Source organism: Ceratotherium simum, chromosome 3, assembly GCF_057802395.1.
Source record: "Ceratotherium simum simum isolate JZ-2026a chromosome 3, ASM5780239v1, whole genome shotgun sequence".
In the NCBI taxonomy this organism is placed as follows: domain Eukaryota; kingdom Metazoa; phylum Chordata; class Mammalia; order Perissodactyla; family Rhinocerotidae; genus Ceratotherium; species Ceratotherium simum.
The window spans coordinates 12,432,879-12,456,862 of record NC_141902.1 but is presented as its reverse complement, the minus strand read 5'-3'; the positions used below and the strand labels follow the sequence as shown (position 1 = coordinate 12,456,862).

General features: G+C 35.9%; 1 protein-coding gene across 14 annotated transcripts in view; it reads left to right on the top strand.

Moving 5' to 3' along the window:
• The window catches only part of MIPOL1 (mirror-image polydactyly 1), a 313,803-nt gene that overhangs the window by 107,385 nt on the left and 182,434 nt on the right, over positions 1-23,984 (top strand). For all 14 annotated transcript variants that reach the window (XM_087422434.1, XM_087422426.1, XM_087422419.1 and 11 more), the window contains 2 exons: positions 1,582-1,615; positions 1,875-2,045. In XM_087422434.1, the coding sequence (XP_087278560.1) occupies positions 1,582-1,615; positions 1,875-2,045 (205 nt within the window). The remainder of the gene's footprint in view (positions 1-1,581; positions 1,616-1,874; positions 2,046-23,984) is intronic.

Below are 23,984 nucleotides of genomic sequence, written 5' to 3'. Positions count from 1 at the left end.
GAAGTTTATAAAAATTTAAATTGAATGACTCTTCTTTGGAAACTGCCATAATCAGCTCTTAGTCTGATTTCATCTAAAAAGAATAACATTAAGGTAAATATTCCTCACCACATATGACTTCCTTAAAAATCATATTTAGCCAACCAGTAACTGATGGTTAAGTGCTACTAGTGTTCTTCAAATACTTTTACATAATCATAAATAAGGGTGAGAATTTTGTCATCCTATACTTTTCCAGTATATTTTTTAATTGCTTAAAAAGGAAGTGATTATCTTCACAATTCTTGTGGAATAAGCTTTTATGAAGCAGGATATTTGAAAACTGATGATTTATTTTAGGAGAAAGATAAAAGATGAGAGTATTTGCCCTTCTTGAAATGTGAATCCAAGTGGACATTAGTAGTTTGAGAATGAAGTATATATAATTCAAAATTACTATACCTTCCTGTCAACTTACACTATTTACGTTATGTGTAGGAATAGCTTTTTGATATATGTTTTTTAAAATGCGATGTTCTAAAATTTATACTTTCTCTCCATGAATGTAGTGATTTCATTGAACTGTGGAGTTTGGAACAATTTTGTAACAAATCTATTAAGTGTCTTCTATTATCTCTTCCTGTTATCTTTTTTGTGTGGTAAATGTTAAATCATAGGAGCACAGAAATGGGGGAGAAAAGCTTGAGAAAACAGGAACTTGGATATCTAAACTTTTTAGTAAAATTTTAAAATAATTGAGACCGTTTCTAAAATTTACATCATTTCACTAATGCTCAGTATGGCTTTTCATTTAACTTATCCAATTTAACAGTTGCCTAAATTATATTATAGACATTTTCTAAGATATGTTGTTTAGAACTTCTTTCTTTACCTTTACTGCGTGTCTTCAGTTCACCAACATCAGTAAACACTTCAGTGAGCCCTCTGACTCTTATAAGACAAAATGTATTTTTGAGGGGAACCAATGTACTTTCTTTGTCTTTAAATTGAATAATTCTGTATATGTAATGAAAGAGAGAAAATAACATTAGACATCTAAAAATATAGTCCAGTTTTTGTCAGCCTTTCTTCATAATATATTTGTTTTGACTATAATAGGTAGCAGCAGGAGATTTTCAGGTCACATTTAGTGGTAATTATTTGTCATTCCTTTTGAGGAAACATAGTTAAACTTTGTAATAAAAATACTTGCCATGTTTTATTTGTGATGATGTCCAAAAAAGAGAGAGAATACAATTTCCAGTAAGAATTGAAAGTCCAGGAATAAATACAATGATGAGAATGAGTGCTTGTATCACTGGGGAACTTTCTTCATCTAAGCACATATGAACAATTGATCCTTGTAGTCATATATATCAGTAAACATTAATAACTTAACAGTCTGAAGTCAGTGCAGAAGATATGGAGCATTATTGAAAGATGGAGTCGAGCAGGTGGCACTTTAATATGTTCAGTGTCATGGTTGACTCTAAAGACTAGTCGAATGAAATTACTTGAGGTTCTAAAGATTTAAAAAGCGAACTCATTTTGCTGCACTAAGGAAATGCTACTGATCAGGCTTTCTGTGTCCCTTTTTTCTAGGCTAGAAAATATTAACCCTGAAGAAAATGACATGGTAAGCCATTCTCTGAGGAGATTTCTTGATGTCAGTCTTATATCTTAGAGGCTTAAGTTCAATTGAGTGGGTTTCAAGAACTAAGATGTGGGAAAAAGAAGAATTGACACACTAATAATGTACATCTTTGCTGCAATATGAAAATTCAATAACTTCACTCAGTCAATTTACAATTCACATGTGCCTATTAATTAAAACCCTATATTAAATAAAATATATTAAAACTTCATGTCTGACTAACATATAATGGTGTTGGTAGACATTACAGGAATTACTGAACAGAATAAACAATGCAGACACAGGGATAGCTATTCAGGAGAATGGAGCTGTAATTGTGGATAGAATCTACAAGACCAAGGAATGTAAAAAGAGAATAACTGCCGAAGAAATGGATGCCGTCATAGAGGAACGGGATGCTGCTTTGTCTCAGGTAACCGCGTGTGTCTGTAAAAGCATAGACTTACCATTTCCTGCTCTTTCTTTGTCATTAAAAAAGGACTTTTCCCCACATATTCTTAATTCAAGTTAGTTTTTAGCATATAATTGATACCACAATGATTAGATATATGAAAATAATCACAGTTTGTTATACCATTCTTCCAATACATGCATCCTCATTTCTTAATAAAACTGTTAGCTTGCTATAAAAATTGTTTAAATTCTTTCAAGTAATCATTTTTATATGAGACTTCTTACAGTTTTGTGAGGGCTGAGATTGTGTCTTTATTACTATTTTATTCCCAGTGCCTAATTCAGCACCTTTTAGTAAACATTGATAAATGAATCACATTATTAGTGTATTCTTTTCTGAACATGACTTACACCCTCCTGCTCTAATGGAAACCTGATCACCTCCTTGAGAATTCTACCTCCACTGCCATCCTCTCAAGTCGTGATTGTATTTCCTCCCACAGCAGTTATACCCCTGGGCTTGGAGGCTTGTTCCTCACTAGTGTTTGTGGATCACTGTTCCCTTTTTCCTCTCTAAACACCTCCAGCTTTGAAGCTTATGCTTCAGACTGTACCACCCCCTACGCACTCCTGTTGCAGTCATGTACACACTCCTATGTCACTTCCCTCATTTCTTAAAGATTTTAGGATCTCCTTCACTGTCACTTTCTTTAGCCTATGCCTGTCATAATTATTGATGATTTAAATATTTGTGTAGATGATCCTTTCAATATCCTGGCCTCTCATCTCCTTCAGTTTCTCTCCTCCTGTCATCATGTGCTCTATACTACTTCCGCTGTCCACCCTGTGGTCATATCCTGTTCTTGGTCATTATCAATATCAGTTTCAAGCATCCCACTTTCTGACCACCACTTACTATCTTTCCAGATCACTTACTCTAGAACTCTGACTCTAGCAATTTTTTAACTCTACTGGAGCCTATTTCTATTGATCCCACCACCTCTTTTCCTATCCCTTAAGCCCCTGATGTCTTCACTTCCCTCTCTATTTGGCTTACATTCCATGACCCACCATGATTATGACCAACTTGCGTATAATATAACCTCAGTTCTCCTGGCCTTCTATTCCTTTGTCCTACTCACCTCGCAAAACTTAAGCCTTATCAGTTTAACTTTCTGCCTGTTCTGCACCTTCACAACTTTATAGGGCAGAAGAAATCACACAAATTTGCGAACTGAACTTACCTTAAATTCATGACCACTATGTGCAACTAGGCCCTTGGTGTTACCTGGCAGTCTCCTTGCCTTTCCTTAGTCTATTCACTCTTCCCTCCAGAAGACTGTTTTATCTCTTCTCCTTTCTCCTCAGATATCCAACCTCTCTTCCCCAATTGAAAAAAAGGACTTCTGTTTGTCCCCACCATGTCATCCACTAGCCTACCAGCATTTGCACCGTATGTTCTTCCTTTTCTATTTTCTTTCTTTTCTGCTACGTGCTTCTGTTTAAGGACAGCCTCTCTATTCCTACACTAGTTCACATCTTTTCTTGCCTGCTTAAGGCTATCACTTAACCGATTATCCCTTTTCTCTCCTACTTCATAAAATATTTCCCATCAGTTCATTTCTGTCGCTATCTGAAATGCTTTACTCTCTCCCACGGAGGCGGGGTGGGGGTTCTGGAAGTCTTGGTCTGCTTGTGCTTCACCCTAGACTTTTGATGAGGCTTCCCAGACAGGGCTGAAGTGTTCATTGGGGCCCTGCTCCTAGCAGATCCCGTGTTTGTCTCCTCAGCGTCATAAGACTGGGGAAAACTCCACTCTTCTTTTCAGAGGTTTTAGGGCTTAACTTTATACAGGTTTGGGATTTAGCACATGGTTTGAGGTAGAAACAAGCCTCAAGATCCCAGTTTCGTCTCTTTAGCCTTGCATAACTGCCAACAGCTTAGATGATTTCTCCAAAAGGAGCCCTCTATGTAGTCAGAGGCTGATTTCTCAGCCCCTTGCCCATGCCTTGAATCTTTAAAACGCAGGGGGAAAAAAACAACTGCAGATGTTCAAATCACCTCTCTCCAGGTAACCCCCCTCCAGAATCTCAGCCACCCAGGTCATTGTCGCAGCAGCAGCAGCCCTCTGATATCTTTAAACAGGTGACTTTTCTTGTTTTTGCCTGTAGCATTGTTCTGCCACAAATGATTCCACCTTAGCTAGATGTGGAGATCTGACATTTATCTTCAGATAAGAATTGGAAAAAGTCCTTAAACTTTTAAAATGGACAACTGTTGTTACCATTTTTTACCCTACCAAGTGTATTCAGTCTTGGACCATTTGATATATTGTTGAAGAGATAGCCAAAACTGTTTTTATGAGCTTGAAAATAATTATCATATAAACTCAAACATTTGATTTTATCATTTATTGTATTAAGTTAACTAAAAATAAACACATAGAGCATAATTAAATATTGACTGCCACCCATGCCTTCTTCCTCTCTTTCCTTTGCCCACTGCCTTTATGGTATAAAAAGATAAAGAAATCAACATTTGGTAATACTTACCAACATATCTTTATTTACAAATAGATATTTTCCATCGCTTGGAATATGGGCTTTAGCCATATGGGCTAGGAGCGTTGGTAAAATAAAATATAGTCAACACATGAAAGCAAAGGCCTTGTCATAAAGACCTGGAATGCAGCAGGGATGAAGGAAGAAAGTGGTAGATTCTTTATGCACATGGGTGTTTGGAATCTAATCCGGGCATAATGGATAACGTGCTTATGGTTCTTGAACTAATTTCATTCCCGCCTACTGATAAGAATGGGACTTTGATTGTATTGTCAGGCTTGATCATGATTAGTGCACAATGTGAAAAGGAGCTTTTAAGGTAAAAACTTTTAGGATCAGAGCATAGGCAGGCAGGAGCAGAAACTAGCACTGTTTTTCTCTTTGTCAGGTTAGACATCTCAGCATCCTTCAACCTTTCCCTGGATTTCCTTTTACTTTGCTGTCTTCTAGATGTTAGTTTCCCCTTGTTGGTCTATCAAGGCTGAATGAGTGCTCGTAAATCTGTTACCTGAACACCACTCAGAGAATCTTCACTCACCACTGTTTTCTGGAAATGAGTCATTCCAAATATCTAAATTCAATATCAACCTTTTCAATTTGTGCACTTTTGTTTATTGTTTTTGTTGTTGAAAATATTCCTAAAATATTTATGTCCCTCCTTTAAGCAGAATATAATCAGCACACTTTTTTTTAAACAATTTAGTTACCTCATTTTTGTCAAATGTTATAATGAAAACTGTAGATCCTGATGTCCTTTAGGCCCAGAATTGACAAATACAGAAAGCATGGAAGGACCAAGAAATATTCATCAGAGTAGTTAAAGAAATTCAGCCAAACATTTCACTAGTCAGATTCCCCCTTCTCTACAGCCTGCAAGCTGTCTATACCAAGCACTAAACTGCAGCTCCAGCACAAGGAGAAATAAACCAAATAAGGGGAAGACATGAATCCAGTCCAGTAACATAAGAAAATTCTGAGAAGACGGCTGAGCATTGTACAGAAAGTACAGTTGGTCTGTTGCTTTATGCCTCTTTTTGCCTTTTAGCGTGTTTTCCCCTCTCATTGAACGTGCTTCCTCTCTACTTGTCACTCGTCAGCCTACTGCTTCAAAGCTAATTTAAACGTCATCTCTTCCATGAAGTCTCTCACATGAAGCGATATTGATAAATACCCTCCTCGTGCCCACGTTTTACCTTGGGTCCTGTTATAGTATTTGCATACTGCACACAGTTAATTGATTTCATGCCTCTCTTCCCTACTAGCATGAAGATAGGAACTATTCTTCTTTAGCTGTGTCTATCACAGTCCTTAGGACAGTGTAGGCACTTACTAGATGTTTGTTGAATTAATGAACTGATGAGCTTAACTGTTTTAGATCTATTTCAAGATACACTGAACTAGAAGAAGTTAGTGAAATATTATTCGTTTGTCCACATTCTATTGAGTACCTATTACTGGCCTATGTTGGGAACTCAGCAATGATCTAAATAGAAAAGGTTCTTACTCTTGTGGAACGTACGTTTTAGTATAGACAGACATAGATAGTGAACAAACAGATGAATAAAGTACTTTCAGGTTGCGATGTGATGAAAATAAAAAGGTATGGGAGAGCGACCGCAGTGGGTAGTGGGGTTGTCACTTTAAATAGGGTGATCAAAGCAGGCCTCTTTGTCAAGGTAAATAGTTGAATTAAGACATGAAAGAGGAGGAGAATCCAGCCATGCAAAGAACTCTGGAAAGAGCATTCCATCAGAGAAGAATAGATCAACAGTGCCCTGAGAGAGGGAACAAGCTTAGTGTGTTTAAGGCACTGATGCAAAGTTACCAAGCTTAAATGTGATTGAAGTGCAGGAGCAAGGAAGAGAGTGGCAAGTGATGAGGTAGAAGAGACAGGCGGCAGACAAATCTGTAAGGTCCTGTAGGCCACGGTAAGGAGTACAGATTGTATCTAAATGCAGAAGCTATTGAAGGAGAAAGGCTGTTGCAGTAGTCCAAGCAAAAGATGCAACAGATGGTGGCTCAGAGGAGCAAGTGTGGATTTAGAGAAGTGGATAGATTTGGGAAATGTTTCCATGGTACAGTGAACAAGCCTTGAAGACAGATTGGATTTGAGCAAAAGGGAGCAGGAAGAATCAAGGCTGACTACTATATTTTGGGCTTGAACACTGTGTAGATATTTGCTTCATTTATTGTGACGGGTGAAGTTTTGGGGGGAGATCAACATATCGAGGGAGGGAAATTAAATTCTCTCTTTGATATGGTATATTTGAGATGATTCTTAAAAATTCATATGAAAACATTGAGCAGGCACTTGGCCATTGCAGCCATCAGCATATAGATAATTAAAACTGTGGGGCTAGATGGAACTAGGGAAATATCATTGAGAAAGAAAAGGGCCCAGGACCACGCCCCATGGTATGCCAAGATTTAGCAGTTGGGCAAAATAGGAGGGGCCCACAGAGGAGCCTGGAAAGGATGGCAAATGAGGTAGAAGGAAACTAAAGAGAGTGTGGTATCAGAGAAGGCAAAAGATGAGAGTGACCATTTCCCTTGAATGGTGTTGAGAGATCAAGCAAGGTGGAGATGGAATAGTTGTTTTTAGATTTATTTATGCGGAAGATGTTGAGGGCCTTGACAAGAGTTTGTCCAGGACAGAACACGTTGGAGTAGTCTGAGGAGAGAATGGAAAGTGAGGAAGTGAAGACAGTGAATATATGCAACTGCCCCCCACCCCACCCCGCCCTGCCCCGTAATGGAGGTAGAGAAATTGGCATTAGATGGAGAGGGGGTTTATGGTGTCATGGGGGAGTTTTTCTTTCTTTTTTAATGGGAGATTCAAGGGCATGTGGTTGGTATGTTGATGGAAATGAACCAGGAAAGAAGGAAAGGTGGTTTTCAGGAAGAGAAAAGATCATTGCAGTAGCAAAATCCTAGAGTAGGTAAGTAGATTGAGAGGGGTTAGGACCTAGAACATAAGTGGAAGATTTGCTCTTTCTTGGAACAGAGAAGCTACTTTTATTGTAACAGAGGAATACAGAGAACTTGGATGGATACAGATGCTGGCAAGGAGATAATTTAGGGGGTATGGTGCCCTTTTCTCAGTGAAAATGTTGCGTTAATCTAGATTCTCAGTGTGATGGATCAGTGGATGGTGCTGAGGATTTGTAAAGAAGAGAGTTTGAAATAGTTATCTTGGTTTGTGTGTAAATGAACATAACTAGAGAAATGTAGGATTGCCTGGCAGAGTGGAATGCCCACTTGAGAATTAGGGTAATGAATTTAAAGTGAAACCTGTCAGTTAGGTTGCATGATTTCTTTTAGCAACATTCGGAACTTGAGTGTCATGTGGTGTCGTAGAGATTTGATTTTAATTAGGGTTGGGGTTTTAATGGGTGAGGAACCGGGAGTCATTACAGTGGTGGACCGTGGACTCTCCCTTGCAGAAGTAGGAAGAGCGATGCAGGAGGAACTGAGGAGAGTGAGTGTCACAGAAGGCAGGATCCTGGATGGGGATAACTGATCCAGGTGTTAAGCGTTCCTTCTTCGTTTGTCTTGGAGTGCTGCAGTGAGTTGTGGTCAAGAGAAAAAGACTCTTGAAATAAAGATTTTGAAGGTATTGCAATTAGTAGGATCAATGTATTCCAGATAATTTCCTGTGTAATTTTTATATGGACTTATGGGGGAAGAAACGAAATAGTGGATATTTTACCACACAGTCAGCAAGATAGATCCAGAAGTGGTAAAAGAGAGGGAGCCCATCTGAAGAAAAGGTGTAAATAATTTAGCAATTAGAAAGAATTTTTTTGCTTTATTGTGCCAAGTACAGAAATAAAGGTCTGAGAAAATAAATATAATGACACATATTTTAAGATCCAGAAGTCCATGTTAGAACATTTCTAGCCTAGTTATGAATTTCTTGCTTGATACTCCGTGTGACCAAAAGTCACTGTGAAAAAGCAGGTTGAGATAGGAAGTGTAACATAAGCTAACAGTCCACTCAAAGAGCAAACCAAAATCTGGCCAGTGATGTAACCATTGAAGTTAACTTTCCATGCCAGCAGAAGGAGAGAGAGCCCAGTTTCTTAGCCTCTCTGTGGTTAGTGTTGCCTACACTTTGTATCCCTTATAATTCACATAGTGCCCAGCGTATAATAGATGCAAAATAATGATTTGATAAGTTATTAGAAGTTTGACAAAAAGCTCATACTTGAAAATAAATCATAACATTTCGAGTTTCATTTTTTAGAAAAAGTAGGAAACATATTTAACATTCTTTATTATAGTGACTAGAAAATTTTTATTAATTTTTTCCCCTGTCAATTTGTTAATTTGCTTTGCTGTCTGTCATAGAATTATTTGCCTGTGCATGTTTTTTTTCCCAGTCCATCTTGCTAAAATATACTGTTGATATTTGGTCTATTCTAATAACTCTTCTTTTTTCTTGTTATAAAATTTTTACAACTTTTTGAAACTATAGATAACTTTGGCAAGTAGAGGTAAGCAAGAAGGGAAAATTTGCCATAAACTCTTTTCCTAGAAATAATCATGTACAGATTCTTTGTCGTTTTTTCAGTGCATGTTCTATCATACATACTACTTGCTAACCTGATTTTTCACTTTGAGTTTATGTAAGATATTCTTATGATTTTATAATGTGATTGTATTAAGATTTGTTGAACTCATCTGCCATTTGGGAGGGTGTTTATGTATTTTTTTTCTGTTTTTTATAATGTGGACATTTTTGTAGCTAAACTTTTACGTACATTCATGTTTATTTCCTTAGGGAAGATTCCTAGAAGCAGAAATACTGGATCAAAGAATATAAACATTTTAAAATAAGTATATATTTTCAGATTGCCTTCTTAGAAAAATTTTACCTAGAAATGTTATTTGAGATTTCATTCAAGGGGGCTTCAAATGAATAAAGTGCTACGGAATTTAGACTTTATTCTCTAGGCGGTGTGGACCTCCTGAGGTTTTTGAGTTTTCTGGTAATACAGAAAGTGCTATTCTTGAAGAAGATTCCTGGGCAGCACTACATAAAGTGGATTGAGTAGTATAAGTCCAAGGCTGAGGAGACAATTGAGAATCTATTATAGTAATTCAGGCAAGAGATAATGAAGGTCTAAACAAGAAAAATGAGAGAAGAATAGATATGAAAGCTATGGAAGTAAAAGATTGTGTATTTTTTTAATGGAGGTATAACAGTAAAGTATGCAGATCTTAAGGGGAAGATTTGATGAATTTTTACGTATGTGTGTACCCGTGTAAGCAGCACTCAGCTCAAGATAGAGAACACTTGTAGCACTCCAAAGGCTCCTTCATGCTTCATGTCTCTTCCCAGTCAGAATTCCTTACGAAGGGCAATCACTCTTCTTACTTCTAACACCATAGGTCATTTTGCATATTTTTAAACTTCATATAAAAGGAATCAAGCTATGTGCTCTTTTATGTCTGATTTTTTTCACCCAATGTTGTTGATGCCTGTATGTTGATCTGTATTGTTAATTATCAATAGTTGATCTTTTTCATTGTGGTATGTCCCATTGTATGACTATTCCATGATTTATTTACATATTCAACAGGTGATAGAGATATAGGTTGTTTCTGTTTTTGACCTACTATGAATGAAGTACTGTGGGTGTTCTCCTACATGTCTTTTGGTGACAAAAGCATTCATTCCTTTTGGTGCATATGCAGGTATATACACAGGAGAATAGCTGTCATAGGTTTAGCTTTAATAGGTAATTCCAAACATTTTTCCAAAGTTGTTATTCCAGCTTACACCAGCGATGTAAGAGAGCTGCTCCAGTTGTGAGGGTCAACAGTTGGTATCGTTAGTTATTTTAATTTCTGTTATTTTGATGGATATGTAGTCATATTTCATTGAGGCTTTAATATGTTTTTCCCTAATGATTAGTAATAATTGAGCACCTTTTCGTATATTTATTGGCCATTTTGATATTGTTCTTTGTGAAGTGTCTGTTCAAGGCTTTTGCCTAGTATTAAATTTGGTTGTCTGTTTTTTTCTTACTGATTTGTATAATTTGGATACAAATACTTGTGTAGTCTGTGGCTTGCATTTTTATTCTCTTAATGGTGCCTTTTGATAGCAAAAGTTCTTAATTTTAATAAAGTCAAATTTATCATTTTTTTCCCCCTATGGTTAATGCATTTTGTGATCTGTTTAAGTAACCCTTGCTGTTCCCACAGTAATGAACACTTTCTGTGATGCTTTCTTCTAGAAACTTGATTATTTTAGCTTTCACATTTAGGTCTTGATCTGTTTCAAATTAATTTTTGTGTGGTCAAGGTACATCATTTTCTTCATGTGCATACCCACTTGACTGGACCCACTCATGTGTTAAAAAGATCATCTCCTTCCCTCCTGCCCCCAATGAATTGTAGTAAATTAGGTGGCTATATATTTGTGGGTTTGTTTCTGGACTCTGTTCTGTTCTCTTGGTGTACTTTTCTATCCCTGTACTAATACTGTACTATGTCTTAATTGCTGTAGCGTTATAGTAAGTCTTGATTTGTGGTAGTGTAAGGATCCAGCTGTGTTGTTCTTCAGTGTTCCTTTAGCTACCCTAGGTCCTTTGTTCAACTTGTCATTTTCCATTTAAAAAACCCTGCTATTATTTTGATAGGAATTGCACAGACTCTAAAGATCAGTTAAAGGACAATTGGCATCTTACCAATATTGAGTCTTCCAAACCACTGATCTTTTCATGCAAACTATTGATTTTTCTTTATACACTGTTTTGCTGCATCCCACAAGTTTTCAGTATGTTGTACCTCTGTATTATATACCTCAAAATATTTTTTAATTTCTAATTCTGATTTCTTCTTTCACCTGTGAGTCATTTAGAACTGTGTTGCTTAATATTTAAACATTAAGAGATTTGAGGTTATCTTTCTGTCACTGAGTTGGAATTTAATTCCCTGGTGGTGAGAAAACATAGATATGTTGATCCTTGCCTTATGACCCAAGACAGGCCCTATTTGTTAGGTGACCCATGTACTCTTTAAAATGTTGTATATTTTTCAGTAGCTGAATGTAGTATTTTTCTCTATATGTCATTTAGTCCAAGTAGGTTAATTATGTTTTCAATTATATATTCATAGATTTATTGTTGCTTGTTGTATTATTTTCTGAGAGAGGTGTTTAAAGTATTAAACGATTATGATGAATTTTTCTCCTTTTAATTCTTTCAACTTTTGTCTTATTTATTTTGAAGTCATGTTATAGACTTTTAAATCTTTAGGGTTACTGTATCTTTCTATTCAATAGACTGTTTTATTATTATGAAATACCGATTTTTTTCTCTTTTGTGATACTTCTTGCCTTAAAGTCTACTTAAGTATCTGAATGTCCTATTCTTTTCTGTCCTAATTTTCAACCTTTTTTCTCCATCATTTTATAATGAAATATTTCCAACATGTGGCAAAGTTGTAAGTAGTTTACAGTGAACATCTATTTACCCACCACCTGGAATCTGTTGTTAATATATTCCTAAACTTTATTACATTATCTCTGCATTTATCCATCCTTCCCTCTATCCATCAGTTCTTCTCATATAGTTAATGCATTTCAGGTAGACCAGATATCAGTGCATTGGCCTCTAAATTCTTCACCGTAGCATGTCATTAGCTAGAGTTCAATCTTTTCACAGTTTTTTTCTTTTCTTTTCTTTTCTTTTTTTTTTTTTTTTGTGTGTGAGGGAGACCAGCCCTGGTCTAAGATCCGATGCCAATCCTCCTCTTTTTTCGCTGAGGAAGATTGGCCCTGGGCTAATATCCCTGGGCTAACATCTTCCTCTACTTTATATGGGACACCACCACAGCATGGCTTGACAAGTGGGGCGTCAGTGCATGCCTGGGATCCAAACCTGCGAACCCTGGGCCGCCGCAGTAGAGCACGCGCATTTAACCGCTGCACCACCAGGCTGGACCCTACAGTTTTTTTCTTTTGATTTAAAACTTAGATTTACCAAAATGGACCAATATTAAGTGTGCATTCTCTAAGTTTTGACAAACGCACACAGCTTTGTAACTACCACCACAATCAAGATATCGAACATTAATATCACCCCAGAAAGTTCTCTCATGCTCTTTCTAGTTAATCCATGTCCTCACCCCCCACCAGCAATCATTGATCTGATATTTTTACATCATTAATTAGTTTTACTTTTTCTAGAAAGTCATGTTTGAGATCACTATCTAAGATGATCACATTTATTTGTGTGTTCTATTCTTGTGCAGGTACGCAGTGTCTTTTTCTAAGTTTGTATCTTGCTCTTAAGGACTGACTTTTTTTTTTTTTTAAGATATTTAAAAGTTTTTTTAAAGTAGGTCTAGGATTTCTGTTATTCTTTCCTTGTACTTATTCCTGCAGGTCATTTGGTTAGAATGATGAAGATGCATTTCAGCATATCACTTCTAAAGCTCTACCTATAGTTTTGCCATCTTGGGATATCAAAAACTGTAATTATTTCCCTAAAAATTAATCTTCACCAGCATTATAGCTCACACTTTTTGAAGTATAATAGACTATCTTAAGTACTTAATACCATTTTTTTCAATATGTTATTATTTAGTGTAATAGCAAATTCATCCTGATTTCCCACAAGAGGCAGTGTTCTCCCAGTAGCAGGATTGCGAGAAGTGTGAATTGAAGCCATGAACTCATTATGAACACATTTGATAATTAGTAGAAGTCTGTAAGTATTGGGGAACCTATATTGTAAACTTTTTGGCATGAAAGGCTCTTTATTCTAAAGATGTCACTTTCTAGAGGGAACTGAAATTTTGTAGTAGCATTCTTAGAAAACTACTTGATAGTTGGTTTCATAAACTGTTATTTGGGCACAGAAATTCAAATTGCTATGGTTTTGTTTCTTCAATACATCTCTGATTTCATAAGGAAATGTTTCAGTTAACATTTTAGTGGGTTATGGTTACGCTCAATTTTATCTTCAAAAACAAAAGTACATGCAACCAAATGGCTAGTAAGATTATCTGCCGTGCTTACACAAATCCTGCAGGAGGAATGTAAAGGTGTCTGAATATATCCATCACAGCAGAGTGTTTGTCTTTAGTCCGGGGTGTCAGGGCACTAAAATAAAACTTGAATTCTCCACATAATGTATCAAGGCCTTCATTCTTCTTTTGAAAAGGACTCTGTGGCTATGCTTGTGCATTTGCATACAGGTTTGTTTGATTAATTGCTACTTGACTCATCTATCATAATACTAAGCTCCGGGATCACAAAAGATCAGATTATCAAACCACTTCCTAGAATTAATTTAAATATTTAATGTCGATACCTTGAAAAGATTCAGGGAAAAGTGGTTTTGATTGTTACTTGTAACTTGTTTCAGTAGTATAATCCCTTGAAAAAAATTCCAAAGTTATGTATTAACTCATCATTAATATTACTTGTCCTGTTGTGGTAAAAAACTGTAATAATCTTATAAATAGGTTAAAATATGTAGTAAAATATACTTTTAAATTATCTGGAAACTTTTTCAATAAATATATCTATAAATCATAAGTGTATTATAGATTTTTATGAGTGTGTTATTTTGGTTTACTGATCTTTGAAAATTGAGAGTTTTTCACTGTTAATATATTTACTTTTTATTTGTTCGCAATTTTGATTTCAGATAAAATTTACAAACACAAATGAAATACATAAATATTAAATTGGCAATTTGATGAGTTTTGACACATACCTACACCCATGTGACTACACCCCTATAAAGATATAGAACATTTCCATACCCCGAGAAAGTCCCCTCATTTATTTCTCTTCCCTGCCAAGCATCCCTGCCCCACACAAGCAAATTTTCTTTTTTTTTTTTTTTTTTTTGTGAGGAGATCAGCCCTGTGCTAACATCCGCCAATCCTCCTCTTTTTTTTTTTTTTTTTGCCGAGGAAGACGGCCCTGGGCTAACATCCGTGCCCATCCTCCTCCACTTTATATGGGACGCCGCCACAGCATGGCCTGCCAAAGCAGTGCGTCGGTGCGCGCCCGGGATCTGAACCAGCGAACCCCGGACCGCCGCAGCGGAGCGTGCGCACCCAACCGCTTGCGCCACCGGGCCGGCCCCGCAAATTTTCTATTTTTAACCACAAATTTATTCTTCTTATTCTAGAACTTCAAACAAGTGGAATCATACAGTGGCAGCAAACTATTTATATTCCTTCATATTGTTCTTTATACCGTAATTTGTTCCTTTTGTTGATAAGTGATATTCAGTTGTATAATATTACATTTCTTATTCATTCTCCTGTTGACGTACATTTGGATTTGTCCAGTTTTTGTCTATTATGATTCAGACTAGTACTATGAGAATTCTTGTACAGGTTTTTATGTTTTTATTCTCTTGGTTAAATACCTGAGAGTGGAATTGCTGAGTCATAAGTTTGGTATTTATTTTTAAAAGAAATTAGCAAATATTTTGCCAAAGTTGCTGTGTCATTTTACACTCTCAGCAGCAATTTATGAAAGTTCTGGGTGCTCCATGTACTCACCAACAATCGATGTTGTCAGTATTTTTAATTGTAGCTATTTTAGTAAGTGTGTGGTGGTATATCACTGTGGTTTTAATTTGCGTCTGCCAATGACTAATGATGTTGAACACATTTTCATGTGCTTCTTGGCCATTCATATATCTTCCTTTTTGAACATCTGTTCAAGTCTTTTGCCTATCTTTTAATTTGATTTGATGGTGATTTGACTTTTTGTTATTGATTTGCAGGAGTTCTTTACATATTCTAGATAAAGTCTGTTGTCAGACACATGTATTAAAAATATTTTCTCCTATTATGTTCTTGCTTATTCGTTTTCTTAATTCTATATTTTGATGGGCAAAAGTTTCAAATTTTGATGAAGTCTAATATATCAACTTTTTAATGTACCTTGTCTAAGAAATCTTTCCTCGCCTCAAGATCACAGAGATACTGTCCTATGTTTTCTTCTGCAAGCTTTATTCTTTTAGTTTTTACTTTGTTGTTGTTTTTGGTGAGGAAGATTGGCCCCGAGCTAACATCTGTTGCCAGTCTTCCTCTTTTTGCTGAGGAAGATTGGCTCTGAGCTGACATCTGTGCCTATCTTCCTCTGTTTTGTATGTGGGATGCTGCCACAGCATGGCTTGATGAGTGGCGTGTTGGTCCATGCCTGGGATTTGAACCTGCAAACCCCAGGGCACCAAAGCAGCATGTGTGAACTCAACCACTACACCACCAGACCGGCCCCTAGTTTTTACTTTTAATCTGTGATTTACTTTGAGTTAACTATTATGTATGGTGTAAGATAAAGATTGTGGTTCATTTTCTTAGCAAGTTAATATTCAGTTGTTCCAGCACTATTTGTTGAAAAGGTTTTTTCACCGTTGATGGTGCCATTTTTTGAAAATTAATTGGCCATCTAAGTATGTGTCTGTTTATGGACATGGTATTCTATTGTAATGATCTCTGTCTATTCTTATGCCAATGCCACATTGCATTGATTGCTGTAAATTTTGATGTCAGGCATTGAAAGTCCTCCAACTTTGTTCCTTTTTAAGGTTTAGTTATTATAGGTTCTTTGCATTTTCCTATAAATATTAAAGTCAGATTTTTAATTTCCATATACAGGCTGGTGGGATGATGATTCGATTGTTTCAAATCTATAAATCATTGGACTGGAGGGGGATTGACATCTTAACAGTTTTTCATTTTTCAGTCTCTGTGGTATTTCTCACCATCTTCTTAGTATTAATAAACGCACCACATGGTTTAAATTATAAGAATCTTAAAACAGTAAAATTCCATTTGCCTTCATCCTTTTGATATATTGACATATATTTTTATTTATTTTGATTCAAATAATAAATTGTCTTTCAAAGAAGTTGTGAGACGTAAAAGTATTCTCTTATGTTTATCCATACATTTATCATTTTAGGTATTCTTTATTTCTTCATGTTGGAATGAATTTTCCTTTTGTTATTTTCCTTAACTTGAATAACATCTTTTAGCTTTGTCTTTCTTCCTTTCTTTCCATCTCTTTTCTCTCTCTTCCTCCCTTCCTCTCTCTCTCTCCCTCCGTCTCTCTCTTTCTTTCTCTTTTCTGATGTGCATTTGCTGTTGTTGAGTTCAGTTCTCATGTACCTGAATATATCTTTATTTCACCCTCATTTTTTAAGGCTATAGTCACTAGAAATAGATACATATATATATATAAGGTGGATGTAACAGATGCCCTAGGAGGTCTCCTGTATTCCAGATATATTCCTCCTTACCCTCGTTGTATAGCAGCAACGCAGTTTCCCTTTGGTAGTCAGGATTAGTTATTCCAGCCCATGCAGTAACTCCTTCCTCACATATTGATTCAGAGGCTTGAGGAGGCCTAAGCAGCCCAGTGGCGGTTTCAACTTTCAGTTTAATGGAATTTTTGTTGTATCTCCAAGTGGATGTTTTTCTCCCTTTGGAACACCTCTGGATTCGCAGAACCTCAGTTTGCAGAGATGGGAAGCAAAAATTTTGCTAGTGGATCACTAGGGGTAATGGTGAATGAAGCCACTCCCATTTCTAGCCCTCGGTTCCTGGTCACATGAGTACTGGCTATGGATGAAAAAGCACCACATGCATATCGAGCTCTGATTCAGAGCATATACCTTGTCACAGAGAACCTTCCCTAGCCCCGCAAGGCATTGCCACCTAACTGGCACTGTAACCGAGTCTTCAAAGTCCCTTCCACTGTTTTATCAAGCCTGCCGCATCAGGATGATAGGGAACCTGGTAAGGTCAGTGAATTCTGTGAACATAGGCCCATTGCACACTTCATTTGCTGTGAAGTGAGTTATTTGATCAGAACAGTGCCATGTGGAATCCACATGGTGGTACATAAGGCATTCTGTAAGTTCAGGGATGGTGGTTTTTGCCTAAGCATTGCATTGAGGGAAGGCAAATCCATATCCAGAGATAACGTTTATAAAGAACAGTTTTAGAAAGAAGGTAGAAGAATAGAAGTTTGTGATCCAAGAGTAGAGTGAGCGTCAGAGTTAAGGATTAAAGAGAACTAAGAACAGAATACTGGTTATGGCTATCATTTGAAGGTAAATTTTATTAGAATAAATGAGTTAAGAAATTGTGAGGCTAGAGTGTTGTATGAGTGACTCTTGCTTTTGTCTAGAATATTGGCAAGAAATTATCTTTTAAAATGTGGGAAAGTAACCTTGGTTGTCAGATCACAGTGGTGCAGATGAGAAGCAAGTCATCCACATTGGTGCTTCTCAAACTATCTGTGGTGAAGGACCAGTTTAAAAAAAAAATCTTTCCAATGTGCCATGGACCACTACTTTTATAACATATAATAAGAATAAATTACCAAAAAATGAAATAAAATAATATATAGACATGCAAAATTCAAGCATATATTTTTTGTTGTTATTGGGTTCAATAGCCATAAAATTTCTCTATGAATTTACTATAAAATGTGCAGTTGTTTCCTCTGAATTTAGTACTAACTTCATTCAGTATCGGTCTTGGACCAGTACTAGCCCCTGGACCACACATTCTAAACAGATAACAGAAACTTCAAAAGTGAAAGAGTTGTTTAATGAAGGATTTGTGGACTGGAAGTGACAGTTGGGAACCAGGAAAATGCAAGTCTGTTTTTCCTGCCTCTGAAGTGGAGGATGCCCTGCTTGAGGGGATTCAGAGAGAAGTGTCACTGGGAGTAAGGTGGTTTTTTACTGAGCTGAAGAAATAGAGAGATACAGCTTAAGAACATATGGAAGAATCTTGGCCATGAAAAAGTACTTCCAAAGGTCACATGACAAAAGTATAAGCAGGGTAGGTAAGAGAAAGAGCTAAGCCAGAAGAAAGTTAGGGTGTAGGTGACCTTAGGGAGTTAGATATAACATGGAGCATTCTTCACTGAGATTGCTCTTGAGTGAATCACTGCTGAATGGTTTGGATAATGTTCCTGGCCTTGCATATGCAAATTAATAAAACAATGTCAAGAACATTTGAAAAAAAAAATAAGTGTAAATGATTAACTTATTGACAAACTAGGAAGTATCCTGAGAACTGTCCCAAGTTTCCAAAGCTTTTATTACAGTGGTCAGTAAATCAGCCCACAAGTATTTACTGATTTCCTGTCGAGAACACTAGTTATTGTGTTTGCATATTCAAAGGTAATCAGAGCCTTGTCTCTCAAAAAGAATGACTTTTATATAATATTCAACTTGTTGATACTTCGATTTGTTATAAAATTTTTTAGCTTTTCTCCTGTTGTAGTCTTAGAATTTGGAGTGGCTTCTGTCAGGATTTAACAATGTTTGGGCAACACATTATACAATAAGAAAATTAAGAATAAGCATTTAAGTAATTGACAGCTCTATTGAGATTACAACATTTGTAATAGCAAAGTTTGCAATCCAAGAGGAGGCCTCTGTGATTCCAGGAATACAATAATTGAAAAAGAGATTAATAAACTATTAAACTGGCCATTATGCAGTGAGTACTAATACTATTTCCTGAACTCTGCTTTGTGTTTTACAATAGTATGAGAAGCGTCTCTGACCTTTTGTGCAATAACTGCCAACTTAACATTTAGGATATACTGTTGTTTGTTTATGGATTTTGAGAAAATCCATTGAAGTTTACTTAAGAACCAACTCATTACAGTGGTATTATTTACTGAATTTTGTTTTCCTGACCATTATCTAACTACAGGGTTCAGTATTACAAGGTTATAACTGTACAAAAAGGATCAAAATACCACATCCTAGTAGTGGCATTAGCCAGAGAAGTAAAGTCGTCATCTTAGAAATAAATGCCTTGGCAGCACTGAAGAGATTATAGAAAATGAATAAGCTAGATCAGACCTTTTTTATGTGGTAGTTTTATAATTATCTTTATTTTCTTTATTTCAGTTATAAAATATTGTTACACATTTTACTTTCTGGTTATTCATATTAAACTACAGAAATGCAGTACTTTTCTGATATAATTCATATCAAAACAAAAATTCAGAACAGTTCTGGAATTTTTATTAACTGAAGTTGAAGAGGAAGTGTTGTTAATGAATTGTAACTTTTAATTAAACTGCTAGAATTGTAATCTCAAATCTATTTAAGATCTTCGGTGACCATCCGAAACATCTAGAAATTACCAACCAAGTATCCTTGAATTTTATGCAAACATATTTCTAATTCAACTTTAATGTATTTATGTATGATTATGAATCCATATAATTAATAATTATTAATATAATTAACAAATCGTACTTTAGATATGAGATATAATAGCATTTATGTTTCGATTGCCATTTTCTTGTTAGACCTGAGGGCTATCCCAGAAGATGGAGATCCTGAGAAGCTATGGGCATGGTGGAAGGAGTACCTTTTCCCAGAACAGCAGATAATACTGAAATCAACGGACTATGTGGCTTTTACTTTGGGCCCTCCATTTTTTTGGCAACCTGTTTAGATTACTTCCTCAGATTTATCATCCTACCCTTCCCTTTTTTTTACGCCCAGAATAAGGTGCCATAATACACAGTCAATACAAATACAAAGCCAGAGAATTAGGATGCTAGGGAAGAGAGATCAGAGAGAGATGGGTTGCACAGACAAGTAATAAGTTAGTTTTGGCTGGCTTTTGTGTTCCAGGAAGTGTTAGTTGCGTTTAAAGGGCTAAAATGGAGCAGACATAAGGGATATATTGAATTTTTAAATCTCTTTTAGTTTCTCATATTATTACCAGCTCAAATGTTAGGAATCATTTCTAAATGTGTTCTATTTAAAATCCGGAAAAGATGATTTTGTAACTCTCCACTTTGTTAGATTCAGTAGCCACATTTGATAGGTTAGTAGTCTCTAGCTATTAGATGCTAAGTAAATAAAGACCATTACTAATTTACTCATAATTTAGTAGTTATTATCATTTATATATTGTTGCAAACCCTGGGAAAAAATTTCACTACTAAGGAAGTATTTAGGAATTTGTGTACATAATTTCATTTCCTGTTAACTATTCTAGATCACCAGCCTTACAGATATTAAGAAAAAGCATATTGAAAGGTATAGGAAATTGGGAAGGAAAACGTTTTCATTGAGTGTTCAGTCAGTTTGAAACAAAGGAAAACTTATCACACCAGTCAGTTAGTTTCTGTTCTGTAGGAACTTTTTTCTTAATAGGGGAAAATTGTTTTTGGTCCCTTGAAAAACAAGAGAGCCTTCTTGCCATCGCAGAGTAATTATTACTTATCTTATCCCTCAAAAAACAATTATAAAATTGGAAAAACTGTGTGAACAGGCTGCACAGGAAAGCACAGAGGTGAGCTCAGTGATTCCCCCTGGCATGATGCTTGGAGGCACTCTTGCTGCCTCAGGAAGGTAGAGCCCAGGCAGAGCAGTGGTCTCACTCCACTAAGAAGGAGAAATTTAAGTCTAGGTATTGGAAGCAGTTGGAATTTGCAGGAGATAGTATTAAATGAGGATACTGTGTGGATATGTTTGGAGGGGATTGTAGGGAGAACACCAGATATCTGTGTGGTAATTTACCTTCAGTCTTTGCCCAAGAGTTATGCTATTCATGCACAGGGTTTGCTTGCAGGTGGTTTAGAAGCACTGCCACAGTGCTGAAAGTTAAATGGAGAAGTTGGAGTTCTGGTCTAACCAGAGTGGAGAGACCTTGCTGAGTACCTTGGGCATTCAGTTGATTCTTCCTTAGGGTGAGGACAAAGTCTTGATGCAGTGCTATTCAGTAGAACATTCTACAATAGTGGGAATGTTTTCTGCATTTTTCACTGTGGTAGCCATGAACACATGGTTCTTGAGCACTTGAAATGTGACTAATGCAAAAGAATAATGTTTTAAATTTTATTTAATTTTAATTAATATACAGTTAAATTTTAATAGCCATGTGTGGCCCATGGCTACCATATCAGCGAGAGCAGCTCTAGACTAAGGGTCAGGCCCTAGGATCAAGTTCAAAACTGGAATACACCTACTCAAATAAATTATAAAACTAAGTCTGATAGGTCCAAAGGAATCCAGCAATAACTTAGCTGTCTGCTAGAGGAAAAGTCCAGACTCTTTAAAGCAAGACAGCATAATCTAGGCACCTTGCAATGAACCATCCACAATGTGTAGCATATAATTGAAGACACTATAAGCAGGAAAATGTGACCCACAATCCAGAGAAAATGTTGTCAATAGAAACAAATCTGGACATGGCTCAATATGCTAGAAATTGTAGAAATGTACTTTAAAGTGGCCATACTGTTTCTTCAAAGACTTAAAGGAAAGATGATCTTAATGAGTGAACTGATGGGGAAATATCAGCAAGGAAACTAAAACTAGGAAGAACCTAATTGTAAAACTAAAATTGCAGTATCTGAATTGGAAAATTCAAACTTAACAGCAGTTTAGAGACTGTACAATAATAGATTAGTGAACTTGAAGACAGATCAGTAGAAATTAACTTGAAGAAAAGAAAAAAAGTGAAAATAAAAGAACAGAACTTCACTGACCTGTGGGACAATATCAAGCAGTCTAACAAGTGTGCAACTGGAGTACCTGAAGAAGAGAGAAAAAATCAGGCAGAATAAGTATTTGAAAAAATAATGCCTGCAGGTTTTTCCACTTTGGTAAAAACAACCTTATAGATCAAGAAGCTTAGCGAACACCAGGAAGAATAAATACAAAGAAAATCTCACCTAAGCTCGTCAGAGTCAAACTGATGAAAGCAAAATATAAAGAGAAAATCTTGAAAGCAGCCAATGGGGTGGAGACAGATACATGGAACATTTCTGTGATTGATGGTTGACTTCTCATCAGAAACAATGGAAGTGAGAGACAATGGCCAAAATCTTTGAAGGAGTAAAATGAAAAACAAAAACAAACAACTATCAGTCCCAAATTGTATATGTGGTGAAAAATATCCTTCAAAAATTAAGATGAAGTAAAACTATTTTCAGATGAATGAAAGCTGAGAAGATTGAACTCTAGTAGATGTGTAGTACATAAATACAGTGCTGAAGTGAGTTCTTCACACTCAAGGGAAATGACACCAAATAGAAAGTTTAGTCTACAGGAGTGAGTGAAGACCCCAGAAAGCGGGAAGTAGTTTGGTAAATGTAAAAGCTATCCTTTTATGCTCTCATACTTTCTTAGATATGCAACAGATTGTTCCAAACATAATAGATGTAAAATATATGACAAGAAAAAGCAGGGTAAATGGAATTTTACTGTTGGTTCTTACATTTTAAATAAAGTGGTGAAACATTATTCTAAGAATACTGTAATAAATTGAGGACATATGATTTAGTTTTGGGGTCAATCACAAGAAAATATAATACAAAATCTCATATTTGAAAAAGCAATATAAGAATTAAAACAATATTAGAAGTATATTCAGTTAACCCAAAGAAGGTAGGAAAGGAGGAAAAGAACAACAGCAGCAGATGAAACAAATAACAAGATGGTAGATCTAAACCTAATCATATAATTACATTATAAGAAAATAGTACTCCAATTAAAGGTAAATACGGTGACACATTAAAGGAAATAAAAGGTCAGAACTCAATTTTATACAAACTGTAAGAAACCTACTTGAAACAATAAGATGCAGGTAAGCTGAAAGTAAGGGGATGGAAAGGTATAATATGTAATCTGTAAGCGTAAGAAAGATGCTGTGACTTTATTATCATCAAACAAAGTAGGCTTAAAAGCGTAATATTACCAGAGATAAAGGGGGACATTTCATCAATAAGACATAACAATCCTAAATATTTATATACATAATAGCATCTTCAAAATACAGGAAGCAAAAACTGAAGGAAGAAATATACTATTCAGTCAAAGTTGGAGATGTCAACACTGTTCTCTCTGTAATTGGTAGACGATCTAGACAAAATCATTAACATTGTAGAAGTCTTGACGTTTCATTCACTTTGACCTAACTGAGTAAAACACATGGAGAAGAAGACGCATTCTTCTCAAGTTCACGTGGAATAATAAAAAAGACTATATGCTGGACCTTAAAATATATCACAGTAAATTTGAAAAACTTGAACTCATAAGGAGTATATTTTCTGTTTACAAGGGAACTAAATGAGAAATGAACAAGAATAAGAGATCCAGAATATCCCTAAATGTTTGGAAATTAAACAGTACCCTCTTAAATAATCCAAGGGTCAATGTAAGTAGAGAAAGGGAAATTAGAAAAATATTACAAATTTCAGATTATGAGATAAAACATATCAAAATTTGTGAGATACAGCTAAAACAGTGCTTCCAGTGAAATTTATATAGTTTTAAATGTTAGGAAGAAGAAACACCAAAAATCAATGATTTAAGCTTCCCTCTTAAAGGAAAAGATGAGCAAACTAAACAAAA